Source organism: Lactuca serriola, chromosome 8 (assembly GCF_051521515.1).
Source record: "Lactuca serriola cultivar US96UC23 chromosome 8, Lser_US96UC23_V15, whole genome shotgun sequence".
NCBI classification, from domain to species: domain Eukaryota; kingdom Viridiplantae; phylum Streptophyta; class Magnoliopsida; order Asterales; family Asteraceae; genus Lactuca; species Lactuca serriola.
The window spans coordinates 187571404-187584315 of NC_136415.1; the positions used below are offsets into that span (position 1 = coordinate 187571404).

Sequence of the window (12912 nt, forward strand, 5' to 3'; positions counted from 1 at the left end):
ATTTTATGTGTTACAAGTTAGCAATATTAATTATAGAAAACAAAGTTTCAATTCGCAAAGTTGCAAAGGTTGAGTAGTTGTTTTGCTATAATTAAGGGAGAGAATATTATACTTCATTTCAAATTTAAAGGTTTAGATCGAGAAAGTTTAATTAGATTTAGTCAAAAGACAAATATGAATGTTATGTTGAAAAGGATTAACATAGGGTTATTCTATATATGGTAGCATTATAGCAAGAAATTGGTAAAGTATCACGTTTTTCATTATGAATCGTGTCCCATATGCTTCGGGTATAGGATCGATTGCATATGCTTTAATATTCGACCATTTTAAAATTTTCCAAATGCCTAGGGCATTAAGAGGGAAAAAGGACTAGAACCGGATTTGACTAAAATAATGAAACAAACTGTCAAGGACAATCTAAGGCTCGCCAAGGATTGGTCGATTGTTAACAGTTGGAAGTATAGTAATGAATAGACCATAATGACATTATTATGATTAGATATGGTTCTATTAATAATGAGTTTTCATGTGGCAAATATGGACATGTTTCCATATTTGGAGTTGGATATCGAGAATCTATGTCTAGCTTAGAAATTTTTATGCAAGAAGGATGTTCAAATAAATGTACTTTGAATGTGAAACTTCATAACGATGGAATTTTCTTGTAACAATCGACAATAGAGAACTTTGTAATTTTATTGGCAAAGTCATGGTGACTTTTGTGCAATAAAATTACAAAAGGATCATTGCATAAAATGTTAGAATCTAGCATATTCTAGTAGTGGCAAGAATTTGGTATTCTTACACTAATGATAAGGAATAGGAGTTATGAAATGAGTATCGTTGGAAATATTTTTAGTTGATCTATTTCATAAAGTATGGACCATAGGTAAACATAGTGTGCATGCTTGGTGTATGGGACAACCATTGTTATAATTCAAGTAATAAGTTGATTACCCGAAACAATGAATAATGAGTAATCAATATGGTGATTAAATAAAGGTGTCTTATTTATACCTAAAAGTTTGGGGCCATATGAGATTAATATTATTCTTGTGTTTCACTTTGCATGTTTTGACTTCCCGAATAATAAGACTATTCAAACTATCCACATTCGCTCATACATTGGAAGTAGGTATGAAAGAAGACTGTAATGAATTGACTTGTAGATTGTCTATAGTGTATTAGACATAGCAAAGGTTTGTTGCAACGTTCATGAGTGCTTATAAATATGATTTGGGCATTAGATTAAACCCACGCTCACTAGGATCGCTTCATGGATTTTATCACGAGTGATTGGTGAGACGATAATATCTTGTATTCTCGAAACCGAAACGTGTGAGTTGTATTGTGCAAGTTGGTTGCGCATTGATAATATGTAAACGCACCAGTAACGTGGTGTTATAAAACATATTGTTGTGTGTGATTTGATGAGTAGGTACAAGCGAGCATTGAGTCAGAGTTTATTCGTTCATTTTATGCAAAGTGGGATAAAAGCGATATATGTGGGCCCCTCGATGATTTAGTGATGCCACCCTAAGCGCTTTGGCGAAGCCGGGACTAAGTTGATGTGTTTAATTGTAGTATGTTGTCAATTGTCATAAATCAGAAATTGGTAAACAACACATAGACTAAGAGAATGATTATAATCCATGTCTCATGTCTATACGATATCTAGAATGGAGGAATGTATGATCCCTTATCTAAAGGACACGTTTCTAATAAGATCAGAGTTCGACAATAACTTTTGAAAGCTACGATTGCTGATCAGGTTCCAAAGTCATACACAATATATTTATTAGAGTTATCCAAGTGGGAGACTGTTGCATTAGGTGTCTAAGCCCATAACTATTTTGGTATGTACTTGACCCGATTGTGAGCATGGTCATTTTGGGTTGCCTTCACCATAGCAACTGATAGGATGGACTAAGGAGTAAAAGGAATAATTATGATTTATTAATATATTATATGAATAATATATTAAAAGAGAAATCATATTTTTTAATTAATATTAATCAAAAATTAATAAGAATTAATTTTTCTACTAAAGGAGATTAATTAAATGAAAGGGGACTAATTGTGTAATTATAAGATAGTTACATAAATGGGCTAATGGACTCCATAGAAGTTGGAGTGGATAAAATCTATGGGGAAACCCATTAGGATTCGTCCAAGGCTTTTAAGGTGGGAGTCAATGGGCTGCTTAGGGCCTAAGCAGTCAAATTAGGGTTTATTGCTTGAAAACCCTAACAGTCTACCTACATAAGGAACCTTAATCCCCCATAAACATGACCAACTCTTTGAGAGAACCCTAGAACATTTTTGTGGCTTTTCCTCCTTATTCTAAGTTCATCTTGTTGCTCATGGTGTTTGTGACTCCACTAGAAGTGCAACATTTGAGGCACTAAGCTTTCAAAGGTCAATATCAAAAGGAATTGAGATTGTTATTGCTACATAACAATCAAGGTAAGATCTAAAACTTAATTCATATGTTAATTCGATTATTGTATGCTAGATCTAGGGTTTATGAGCTTTGGATGATTATTGCATGTTCATTAGACAAACTAGATCCAAAGCTTTAGGGTTTGCATGTACACCATAGGATTGTTGAAGTGCTCATAACCCATCAGAAGGAAGGGACAACAGTGGCTGGTAGAAAGCCTGTGACAAGTGAAGAGGTTATGATGGTGGTTATTTATGTAGTAATTCTCTCAAATCAAGGAGACTATTTCAGTGACATAGATTTTAAACAAAGAAAATTAGGGTTTGTTTATCTTCAATGAAAGGGAAAGAGGAGGATGTTAGATTACCAGATGGAGGTTCTTGGTGGTGAAGTCGGAGAAAGGGTTGGCGACGATTAGTGGATAATGGTTCCGTTGAAGATGAGGCACATAGCCAATGGTTCTGGTGAAGTTAGCATAATCTCGGTTAATTAGCTCTACTAGTTCATGTTTAAGGGATGAAATATGAGACTGCAACTCCGATCTTAGGGTTTCAAAGGGGACTAAGGTTCATAGATCGGAGATATAGGATTTTGATTCGAAATCAGGGTTGAGGAATGAGGAAAGAGAAAGCACACAGAAAGTGTGTTTGTGTGTGTTTTCTGATAAGGAGCAACAAAAAAAAAATTAGTTATGTTTCTCTTTTGTTCTCTCGGCTAGATAGAGATATCGACATCAAAGAGAGGATTTAGAGAGGAATTTACAAAAGGTGCATGGAGAGGGGTGAAAAGAACCCTAGAATGATCCCTTTGAATTTTTGATAAAATAAATAGTCCGGAGGCGCGTTCAAGAATATAAAGCGACATGCTTACATGACACGACTTTTATGATGGGTGCCCTCCGTGTTTTTATTTTTAATTTTTTTCTGACACAAATTTTATGGCACACAAATATACGCGTCCTAAATCCTTCAAAATTTTGGAGAGATGACATTATTTTTACGTCACACACTTTTGCGTATCGTAACGTGTCATAAATTGTGTGTCATTAAAGGCCTTTTTTCTAGTAGTGATCCATAGTAATTAGGGTTGCATGAACACATATGAATGTTGTTATGCTCAAAACTCATCGCTTTGGTGGGAGCAAGAGTTTTTTCTTGAATGAGGACCAGGGGAGTAAAGAACAAAATCAACGTATTTAAAAAAATTCAAATAAAAGGTAATATACGTGGCCAATTCATTAAATGACATGGAGTCGTCCTTTCTTTCATGGAACATATTATACCTATTAACCCGGTTCACATAAGGACATTTTAAAACGATCAAATGTGACTTCATTCTCATAATGTACTAAAAAATAATTTGGATGACCTTTTAAATAAAACGTGACAAGTTTGTTGGGTTAATGTCATATTTTTTTTCATAATTTTATAATGTTGCTTAAAAACCTAGGTATGTGATCATAACCTCTTATCTTCATAATAATAATTTTTTTGATTTTTAATATTAATTACAAACATAATGATCATATGAACTTTGTTAAGATTGTTACATAATCGAATTAAACAATTAGATTTATTATATGGTTCACAGATTTTTAGATTGCTGTTTAGATAAACCAAAATTATTATTATGGTTTAAATTTTCTTTGGTTTATAAAATAAGAGTATAATACCAAATTACTATTTGTTTATTTCTTATTATCTTTTTAATATATATTTTAAATTTTGTATTAATTAATTAAATATGTTTTTTAAATAGATTCACGCATTAAATTTCTCTCTTTTATATATATATATATATATATATATATATATATATATATATATATATATATATATATATATATATATATATATATATATATATATATATATATATATATATATACTTATTTGACTAAATTACACGAATGGTCCTATGGTTTATGATAATTTATATGTTTGGTTCATAATTTATTTTTTTAACTCAAAATGTTCATATTGTTTGTTTTTATTATGTGTTTGGTCTCTGTCTTATCTAAAAAGACTATTTTATCATTGATTTTTTTTAATTTATTTAAATAAACACACCTCAACCCCACCCCTCACCTTACCTTACATACCCCACAATTTTTTTCTTTTTTAAATAATACTCTTTTTAGGTAAGACAGAGACCAAACGCGTAACAGAAACAAACAATAGGGATCAAGCGCATAACAAAAAAAAAGTACAGACCTTCCGAGTTAAAAAAATAAGTTATGGACCAATCGTACAAATTACCCAAAACCATAGAAATCATTCGTGTAATTTACTCTACTTATTTTCAATAGTTCTTGTACGAATAATACTAAATCAAAAAATATTTTTCTTAATAGTTGTTTTTAAATTTTAACCTATAACCAAATAATTTTTTTTAATCTTTTATAAAATTGACTAATATTTAAGTTATCTATTTTCTAAAATGTTTCGCTTTGGTAAGACAACAACAAGCTATAAAAACCAATGCGAAAGAATTGTAGTTTGATTATTAATATTAAATTGAATTAATTCTGAAAGACAAATCTATATAATGAAATTCCAAATCAATTTGAATTTATTTAAATGGATAAAATCGAACCAACCTATCCAAATAAACATCTTTAGCTTTTAAATTTTGAAGGTCTCATTTTTACTTCTGTCCGGGACCATAAATATACTAGAAAAGGCCCTGAACTTAACTTAAAAGATTCGAACATAAGCAAATTGTTATTCGTAAATATCTTTTTAATTGTTTTTTTAATATATTGGATATTATGTTGTTGGTTTTAAAAATAATATTATGTATAGGCAAATTGGTAAAAGCAGGCTGGCCATACATGTGTTTAAGCCTTACGCACTTAACAATTAAAAAATCATAGATCGGAATCATGTGGGAGTTTTTGTTGTACCATTTCCACTTCAAGAGTGGTGCTATGTTGACCTTTACTACCAAAGACCACTTTCGTACTCATTTCCAACTAGGGTGCATGGTCTTATATAAGAACCAATAACACTGCTTCGGTGATCCACAAACCATCAACCAATCACCATTCCACAAAACCTGACGCTTCACAAATCACAAACCCCAATTCAATTTCAAGAAATGGCAGCAGTTGAAACTAATGCCACCATCCAAGAAAAGACCACCGCAGAGCCGGTGCGTCCTTTAGCCAACTTCCCTCCTTCGGTATGGGGTGATCGCTTCCTATCATTCACTCTTGACAATTCGGTAAGCTTTCACATAGTTCATGGATTCAGTTTTCCGAGAAAGCATTGCTTTAGTATGTTTTTTTTTTAAACTTTTTCTTCTTTTATAGGAACTCGAAGGATATGCAAAAGCCATGGAAGCCCCAAAAGAAGAATTGAGAAGATTGATTGTAGATCAAACAATGGATTCAAATAAGAAACTAAGTTTGATTTATTCCGTACATCGTCTTGGTTTGACATATCTGTTCTTGCAAGAGATTGAAGCCCAGCTAGACAAAATTTTCGAAGGGTTCAACTTGCAAGATTATGATGAAGTTGATCTTTACACAACTTCTATCAACTTTCAAGTTTTCCGACACCTTGGTTATAAACTACCTTGTGGTAAGCGTCCTTACCATTCAATTTAAATTGCTAACGATTATATAGAGTACTTCTCATAATATATTAATTACTCCTCTTATGACACACCATAGAAAGGTGACAAAAGATTTACTAACTCTGCACCCTTTTCACCTTCTGAACACTTTTGTTAGTTATAAAGACAGTTTTAGAATGTTTTGGAGGTTCCTGTAATATTTAATCATATGCGATTGTGCAGATGTGTTTAACAAATTCAAAGACAATGCCTCCGGCGCTTTCAAGGAAGACATTTCTACGGATGTGAAGGGCATGCTAGGCTTATACGAATCTTCACAACTAAGAACAAGAGGAGAATCGATACTAGATGAAGCTTCAGCGTTCACTGAAACTAAACTCAAGAGTGTAGTAAACAATCTTGAAGGAAAGCTTGCACAACAGGTGTTACAATCATTGAGAAGACCATTTCATCAAGGGATGCCAATGGTGGAGGCAAGGCTATATTTCTCCAACTATAGTGAAGAGTGTGCCACACATGAGTGTTTATTAAAGCTTGCAAAGCTGCATTTCAGCTATTTGGAGCTACAGCAAAAGGAAGAACTTCGCATTGTCTCAAAGTGAGTTATCGATCTTCCAATAAATAAATAAAAACATCAAATTTATCACCAATCCAAAATCCAAGAGATACATTTAACCTAACTTTTTTATACTTGGTTTCAGGTGGTGGAAAGATATGAGGTTCCAGGAAACTACTCCTTATATAAGGGATAGAGTACCAGAGATTTACTTATGGATTTTGGGATTGTACTTTGAGCCTCGTTACTCCTTGGCGCGAATCATCGCCACAAAAATTACATTGTTTCTTGTGGTGCTAGATGACACATATGACGCTTACGCTACCATTGAAGAAATTCGACTTTTAACTGATGCCATAAATAGGTAACAAATATACAAGTTTTCTCATCTGTTTTTGTCACTATATAGATAAAGTAATATATGCTAATGACGTATACGCAAAAACACAATAATATATTGATAACCGCTGTTTCTCTACTTAAGTAATAAAATTGATTAATGGTCGATGATATTTTGATATTAATACATATTTGATTTCAGGTGGGACATGAGTGCTATGGAGCAAATTCCGGAATACATTAGACCATTCTACAAAATTCTCCTAGATGAGTATGCTGAGCTTGAGAAACAACTAGCTATAGAAGGAAGAGCAAAGAGCGTTATTGCTTCAAAAGAAGCGGTATGATCTAATTATCCATTGTGTCAAATGCAAATTTCAGCATTATACTTGTCTATAAGTACTAATTTTAGTTTTTGTTATTCTGTCTCCAGTTCCAAGACATTGCTAGAGGCTACCTTGAAGAAGCCGAGTGGACAAACAGTGGATATGTGGCATCATTTCCTGAGTACATGAAGAATGGGTTAATCACTTCAGCCTACAATGTTATTTCGAAATCTGCTTTAGTGGGTATGGGCGACATAGTTAGTGAAAATGCATTGGCATGGTACGAAAGTCATCCAAAGACTCTACAAGCTTCCGAGTTAATTTCAAGACTCCAAGATGATGTCATGACTTACCAGGTATATTCCCCATATTGCATAAAATGTTGGTATTTTGCAGGTTCTTACAAACTGAATTGCATTAAGTTCAATATAACTTTAATGCAACATAGCGAACTCCATCTATATGAGGCGCGCGTAAACATAATGTCTAACTGTGCATATTTTCTATTTGAAGTTTGAGCGTGAAAGAGGACAATCAGCCACTGGAGTTGATGCGTATATCAAGACATACGGCGTGTCAGAGAAGGAAGCTATTGATGAGCTAAAGATAATGATTGAAAATGCATGGAAAGATATAAACGAGGGATGTCTCAAGCCAAGAGAAGTCTCGATGGATTTGCTCGCGCCAATTCTTAACCTTGCAAGAATGATAGATGTTGTGTATAGATATGATGATGGGTTCACCTTTCCGGGAAAAACCATGAAAGAGTATATTACTCTTTTATTCGTTGGTTCTGTATCCATGTAATGATACACAATCATTGTTGTTTCATATGTTCATTGTCATAAAAGAAATATTAATCAATAATATTTATTGCAAGTGGCCTCATGAAAATCAGTGTCATATCATTTAATTTGACATTTATTTTATTCTATTTTATTTATTATTATTATTATTATTATTATTATTTGTTTTGTATGAATGAGGTGCATATAAACCCTTCTATATACTCCCTATTAACTAGATAAGTATCACCTCAATCATGATATTCAACCAATAAACTTACCATGCCTATTACTTACACATCACTCTACGTCATCTTTTTAAATTAAATTTAGTCAAAATTTCAAACACAAACATCTATCCTTAATCCTATTTTTTAAGTATGTTATTTCATTTTGGGGAATTTTTTAACTTTTGTGAAGCTTTGAGATATGGAAAACATTTGTGGTTTGTATTTTCATATTGATCCAAGGCTACATTAACAGGGTTGATTTCTCCTTCGCGTACATTGTTTATAAAATTGTAAATCTCATAGTTAAAGTAAAGTATTTATTACACAGTGAGATTACATGATAAAACTAACTATAGGTCCTAATATCTTTGACCTTATCAACACAACCTTTGAAACTAATCTTATCGTTTCTGTTTACATTTCCCTCAATCTTAACCGTGACAAGGTTGAGATTGTGCTTTAAACGATCCAACATATACCAAGTTGTTGGTTTTGTAAACCCATCAGGTACTTGATCTTTAGAAGATATAAATCGAACATCAAATGCACCTATCGCCACATTTTCTCTGACAAAATGAAAGTCAACATCTATGTGTATTGTTCGAGCATGAAAAATTGGGTTCGCTGTCAAGCATGTGGCTCCCAAGTTGTCACACCACAACACCGGTGGTCGTGACTGATGTACCCCTAACTCTTTGAGCAATGATTGTATCCATATAGTTTCTATTGTCCCATTAGCTAAAGCCTTATATTCAATTTCCGTGATGGACCTTCATACAGTGGGTTGTTTTCTTGAGCCCCATGAAATAAGATTTAGGTCTAGGACCACTGCAAAACCGCCAGTCGATCTCCGATTATCCGAGCATCCTACCTAATCTGCATCTGTAAAAATACCTAGAAGTGTGGACTTGGACTTTCAAAAATGAATACCCATTGTGATCGATCCTTTCACATATCATAAGATTCTTTTCACTGCCTCCATATGAACGTTGGTGGGTTTTGATAAATATTGACAAACTTTATTTACTGCAAAAGAGGTATCAGGTCTCGTCAAAGTGAGATATTGCAAACCTCCCACTAAACTCATGTACTTAAAAACATCATCATCATTAAGAAGTGTTCTTGACTTGGGGTAAAGATTTTACGTGACTCACATGGGAGTTGAGACACTTTTACAATTCATCATGTTTGCCCGTTAAAGTAGATTAGTCGCATATTTATGTTGTACAAGAGAAATTCCCCCTGAATTGTGAAGTACCTCAATTCCCAGAAAATAGTGAAGTTGCCCAAGGTCTTTAATAGGAAACGAAATAGAAAGAATACGAATCAAGTGATCAATGGCAGCCTGAGAGGAGCCCGTAAGTACGATATCATTGACATAAACAAGCATATAAATATGAGTATCACCTTAATGGAACATAAACAACGAGGTATCAGCTTTCAAGGAGGAGAAACCAAGCTCATGTAGTTTATCACTAAGCCGGGAGAACCAGGCACGAGAGGACTGCTTTAGACCATAGAGTGCTTTATTCAATTTGCAGACAAACGAGGATCGAGTAGGTTCTTCAATGCTTGGTGGTTGAGACATGTAAACATCTTAGTTAAGTGCCCGTGAAGGAAAACATTGTTCACAACGATTTGTCGAAGGGGCCAACCACGAGAAACAACAAGTGATAAAATAAGACGCATAGTTACTGGTTTGACAACATGGCTGGATATGTTTTGGTAATCAACGCCATGTTGTTGAGTGAAGCCTCAGGTAACTAATCGAGCCTTGTGTTTGTCAATAGATCCATCCGGATGTTGTTTGAGTTTAAACACCCATTTGCATCTAGCAATATTAACACCACGAGGTTGGGGAACAAGAGTCCACGTATTGTTCTTTTGAAGAGCATCAAATTCATCCTCCATAACTCGGCGCCATGCTTTATCAGCTAAGTCCAATCGATAAGAAGCAGGCTCAGTAAAGGAAGCATTTTTTGTGGGTCATAGCGAAATGTACCATCTGTGAATTGTCGGGGAAAAGTCTTCCCAGCCCGACCACGAGTAAGCACACCAGGGGGATCATTAGAAATAGCAGCAGGCTGATCAACATGCATGGATGGGGCTGTTGGTTCATCGATACTATTATTAAGAGGAGGCTGCAAATCCGATTGGGTTTGAGGAGCAGGTTTAGCGCTGGGTACTGGAGGAGCAGAAGCAGCTGGATCTTGTACACATATATTTGGTAAGTCAGAAATTGGAACAAAAGGTGAAAATTAAGATGCTGCAGCTGCATTAAAAGTGTTAAATAATAATGACATGTCATAATTAGACATATGGTCATTGAGTATTTCCGGTTCACTTTGAGGAAATGAGACAAATTGCAAAATATCAATCAAAGATGGTGGTAAAGATGAAGTAGCAAATGGAAAACACAATTCATCAAACATAATATCCCGAGATGTATAAATATGACCTGTACTTTTGTCAAGACATTTGTACACCTTATGCATTGAACTATAACTAATAAATACACACATTTTGAACCGAAATTCAAGTTTGCGATTGTTATATTTGCGTAGGCAAGGCCAACACACACACCTAAAAGTATGCAAGAAGGTATAATCAGGTGAGATGTTTAATAAAAAATTTGGTGGTTGTCGAGGCCAACACAAATAATAACCCTAAATATTACACACTAAAATAGTGTATAGTGGTAAAGGGATCGAATCCACGGAGATTGGTTCAATTTATAACTCTATGAAAAATCTCTTTGTAAAAATACTTGTAAAATGACAATAAAAATAAAATGGGGGGTTTTGGTGTTTTGAAATACTTGAAACAAACTAGAATTAACTATGATTTAAATAGACAAATGCAACAAAAATAAGAGTTTGATATAAAATCAATAAGGGAGAGATGGTTGACTTAAAGTTTCCTCACTTTGACTTTTGATGAACATATCATTAGAATCCAATGGTGCAATACTTTGATTTAAATCCTTAATTTGGCTATAGTAATCCAAGGAGCTTGAGATTACCTAGACTTTTCTTAATTGTTGAAATGGCTAGAGAAGCTCACAACAATTTCCTTAGTCAAAGTCACTAATTCCAAATAGCATGTAATTAGTGAAAGTCAACTAGCATTAAGAACCAAAAAGTCACCAAATCCAAGAGGGGTCAAATGCTTTCACCACCATGTTGGAGGAAATGTTTTTATGATTGTGTGAAGCAAAAACAACACAAAAATCATTTGTTGCTTGCTAATTTGAGGATCCTTTACTTAATCAAGAAATTAGCCAACTAATCACCACAAACACATTTAAACTCATGAACTAAAACATACAAGTAGTGATAAGATGTTAAAACACAAAACATTCCCATAAAGATTTAAGAACATGTTCATGGATTCTTCAACATTCAACAAAAGTTCAAAGGATTAACCAAAAGTCAACCAAGATTAGTTTAGCCAAGCATGACTAAACACAAAGAAACAAAGTTAGAGAAATTTGTACCAAACATTAAGCAAGAATCAAGAGGTAAAAATATGATGTTCTTCAAGGGTTCTTGGCCTTCAAAAGTCTCCAAAACACCAGAGAGAATCTTCAAAAATCGGATGTCCAAGAGTATACAAAAGATGGGCACCAACCTTCCTCAAATAGCTCAAAAGAAGGATTTCCGAAATTGCCCCTGCAGGGCCTTGCGCGACCCGCGTGCTGCTGCGCGGGTGGGTTGCGCGGGTGGTACCTGACATGGGCTCCTTTGAGATTTTGGGCCTCTAAAGCATATCCCACTAGCCCAGATCGAATCCAATCACCTCCTAGCCCATTTTCTTCAAGTTTTTCTTCATTTAAAGCCCAATTTGACCTCTCTCAATCCTCTAAAGCTCGTGAACTCGCCCGATTAATAATTTTCATACGCTTGAATGTTCCCCCGCATCTTTCAAATTTAAAGCTCAATTCTTCCAAGCCTTCAAGCAGTTGACAAGTCCACCCCATGAATCACCTTCATAGCCATCAAGCATGAAATCTCCAATTCCCTTCAAGCCCAATCGCCTCGCAAGAGTGCCGCCCCGCTAGTTTCCAAGAAAATCTGCAATAATGCTCAAGAAACTAGAAAGTACCCCGAAATGGTCATAAAAATAACAAAAGGGAAAATATGCATGGAAATTATCTAAATTATGAATGAAGTATGCTAAAATAAACTATAAAAAGAAGTAAACAAAACTAACTATCAAATCACCCCAAGCTTAAACCTTACTTGTCCTCAAGTAAGACAAGACTAAAATGAACTTGGGATGAACTATCCTAGAGAAAATAAAAAGAATGGATAGAGCCGCAGAACCTGATCACCGTTAGTCAACATGGTCAGAATTGATCTTGCTATTACCTCACGAATTTTTCATCCGATGACAATGGTACCATAAACCACAGCTAGGATAACTCCTTTAGGTGAGTAAGGAGGGATGAGCAGTCGCAGCCTCAATGGAGCATGCATACAATGAAGAATATCTGTAGTAGGGAGAAAGCAGTTGGATGGGCTCGGGTGGAGCTCTTCTTTAAGTGTACACTCTGATCTCATGTTTGCCGGTTTCTCTCATGTGTAACTAGGTTTAATCGCTCGAGCACCGTTGTAGGAATCGGTTCACTTGGTGTTGGCCCAAACCTCCC

At 34.6% G+C, this 12912-nt stretch overlaps 1 protein-coding gene across 1 annotated transcript; it reads left to right on the forward strand.

Annotated features, from left to right (window-relative positions):
• The first annotated feature begins 5454 nt into the window (after nt 1-5454).
• LOC145065884 (germacrene A synthase short form-like) lies at nt 5455-8140 on the forward strand. Its single transcript, XM_079012983.1, has 7 exons — nt 5455-5671; nt 5760-6030; nt 6248-6623; nt 6727-6945; nt 7123-7261; nt 7354-7602; nt 7760-8140. Exons 1-7 carry the CDS (start codon nt 5546-5548, stop codon nt 8051-8053), a joined length of 1674 nt encoding a protein of 557 aa, XP_078869109.1. The 5' UTR covers nt 5455-5545; the 3' UTR covers nt 8054-8140.
• The last annotated feature ends 4772 nt before the right edge of the window (nt 8141-12912 follow it).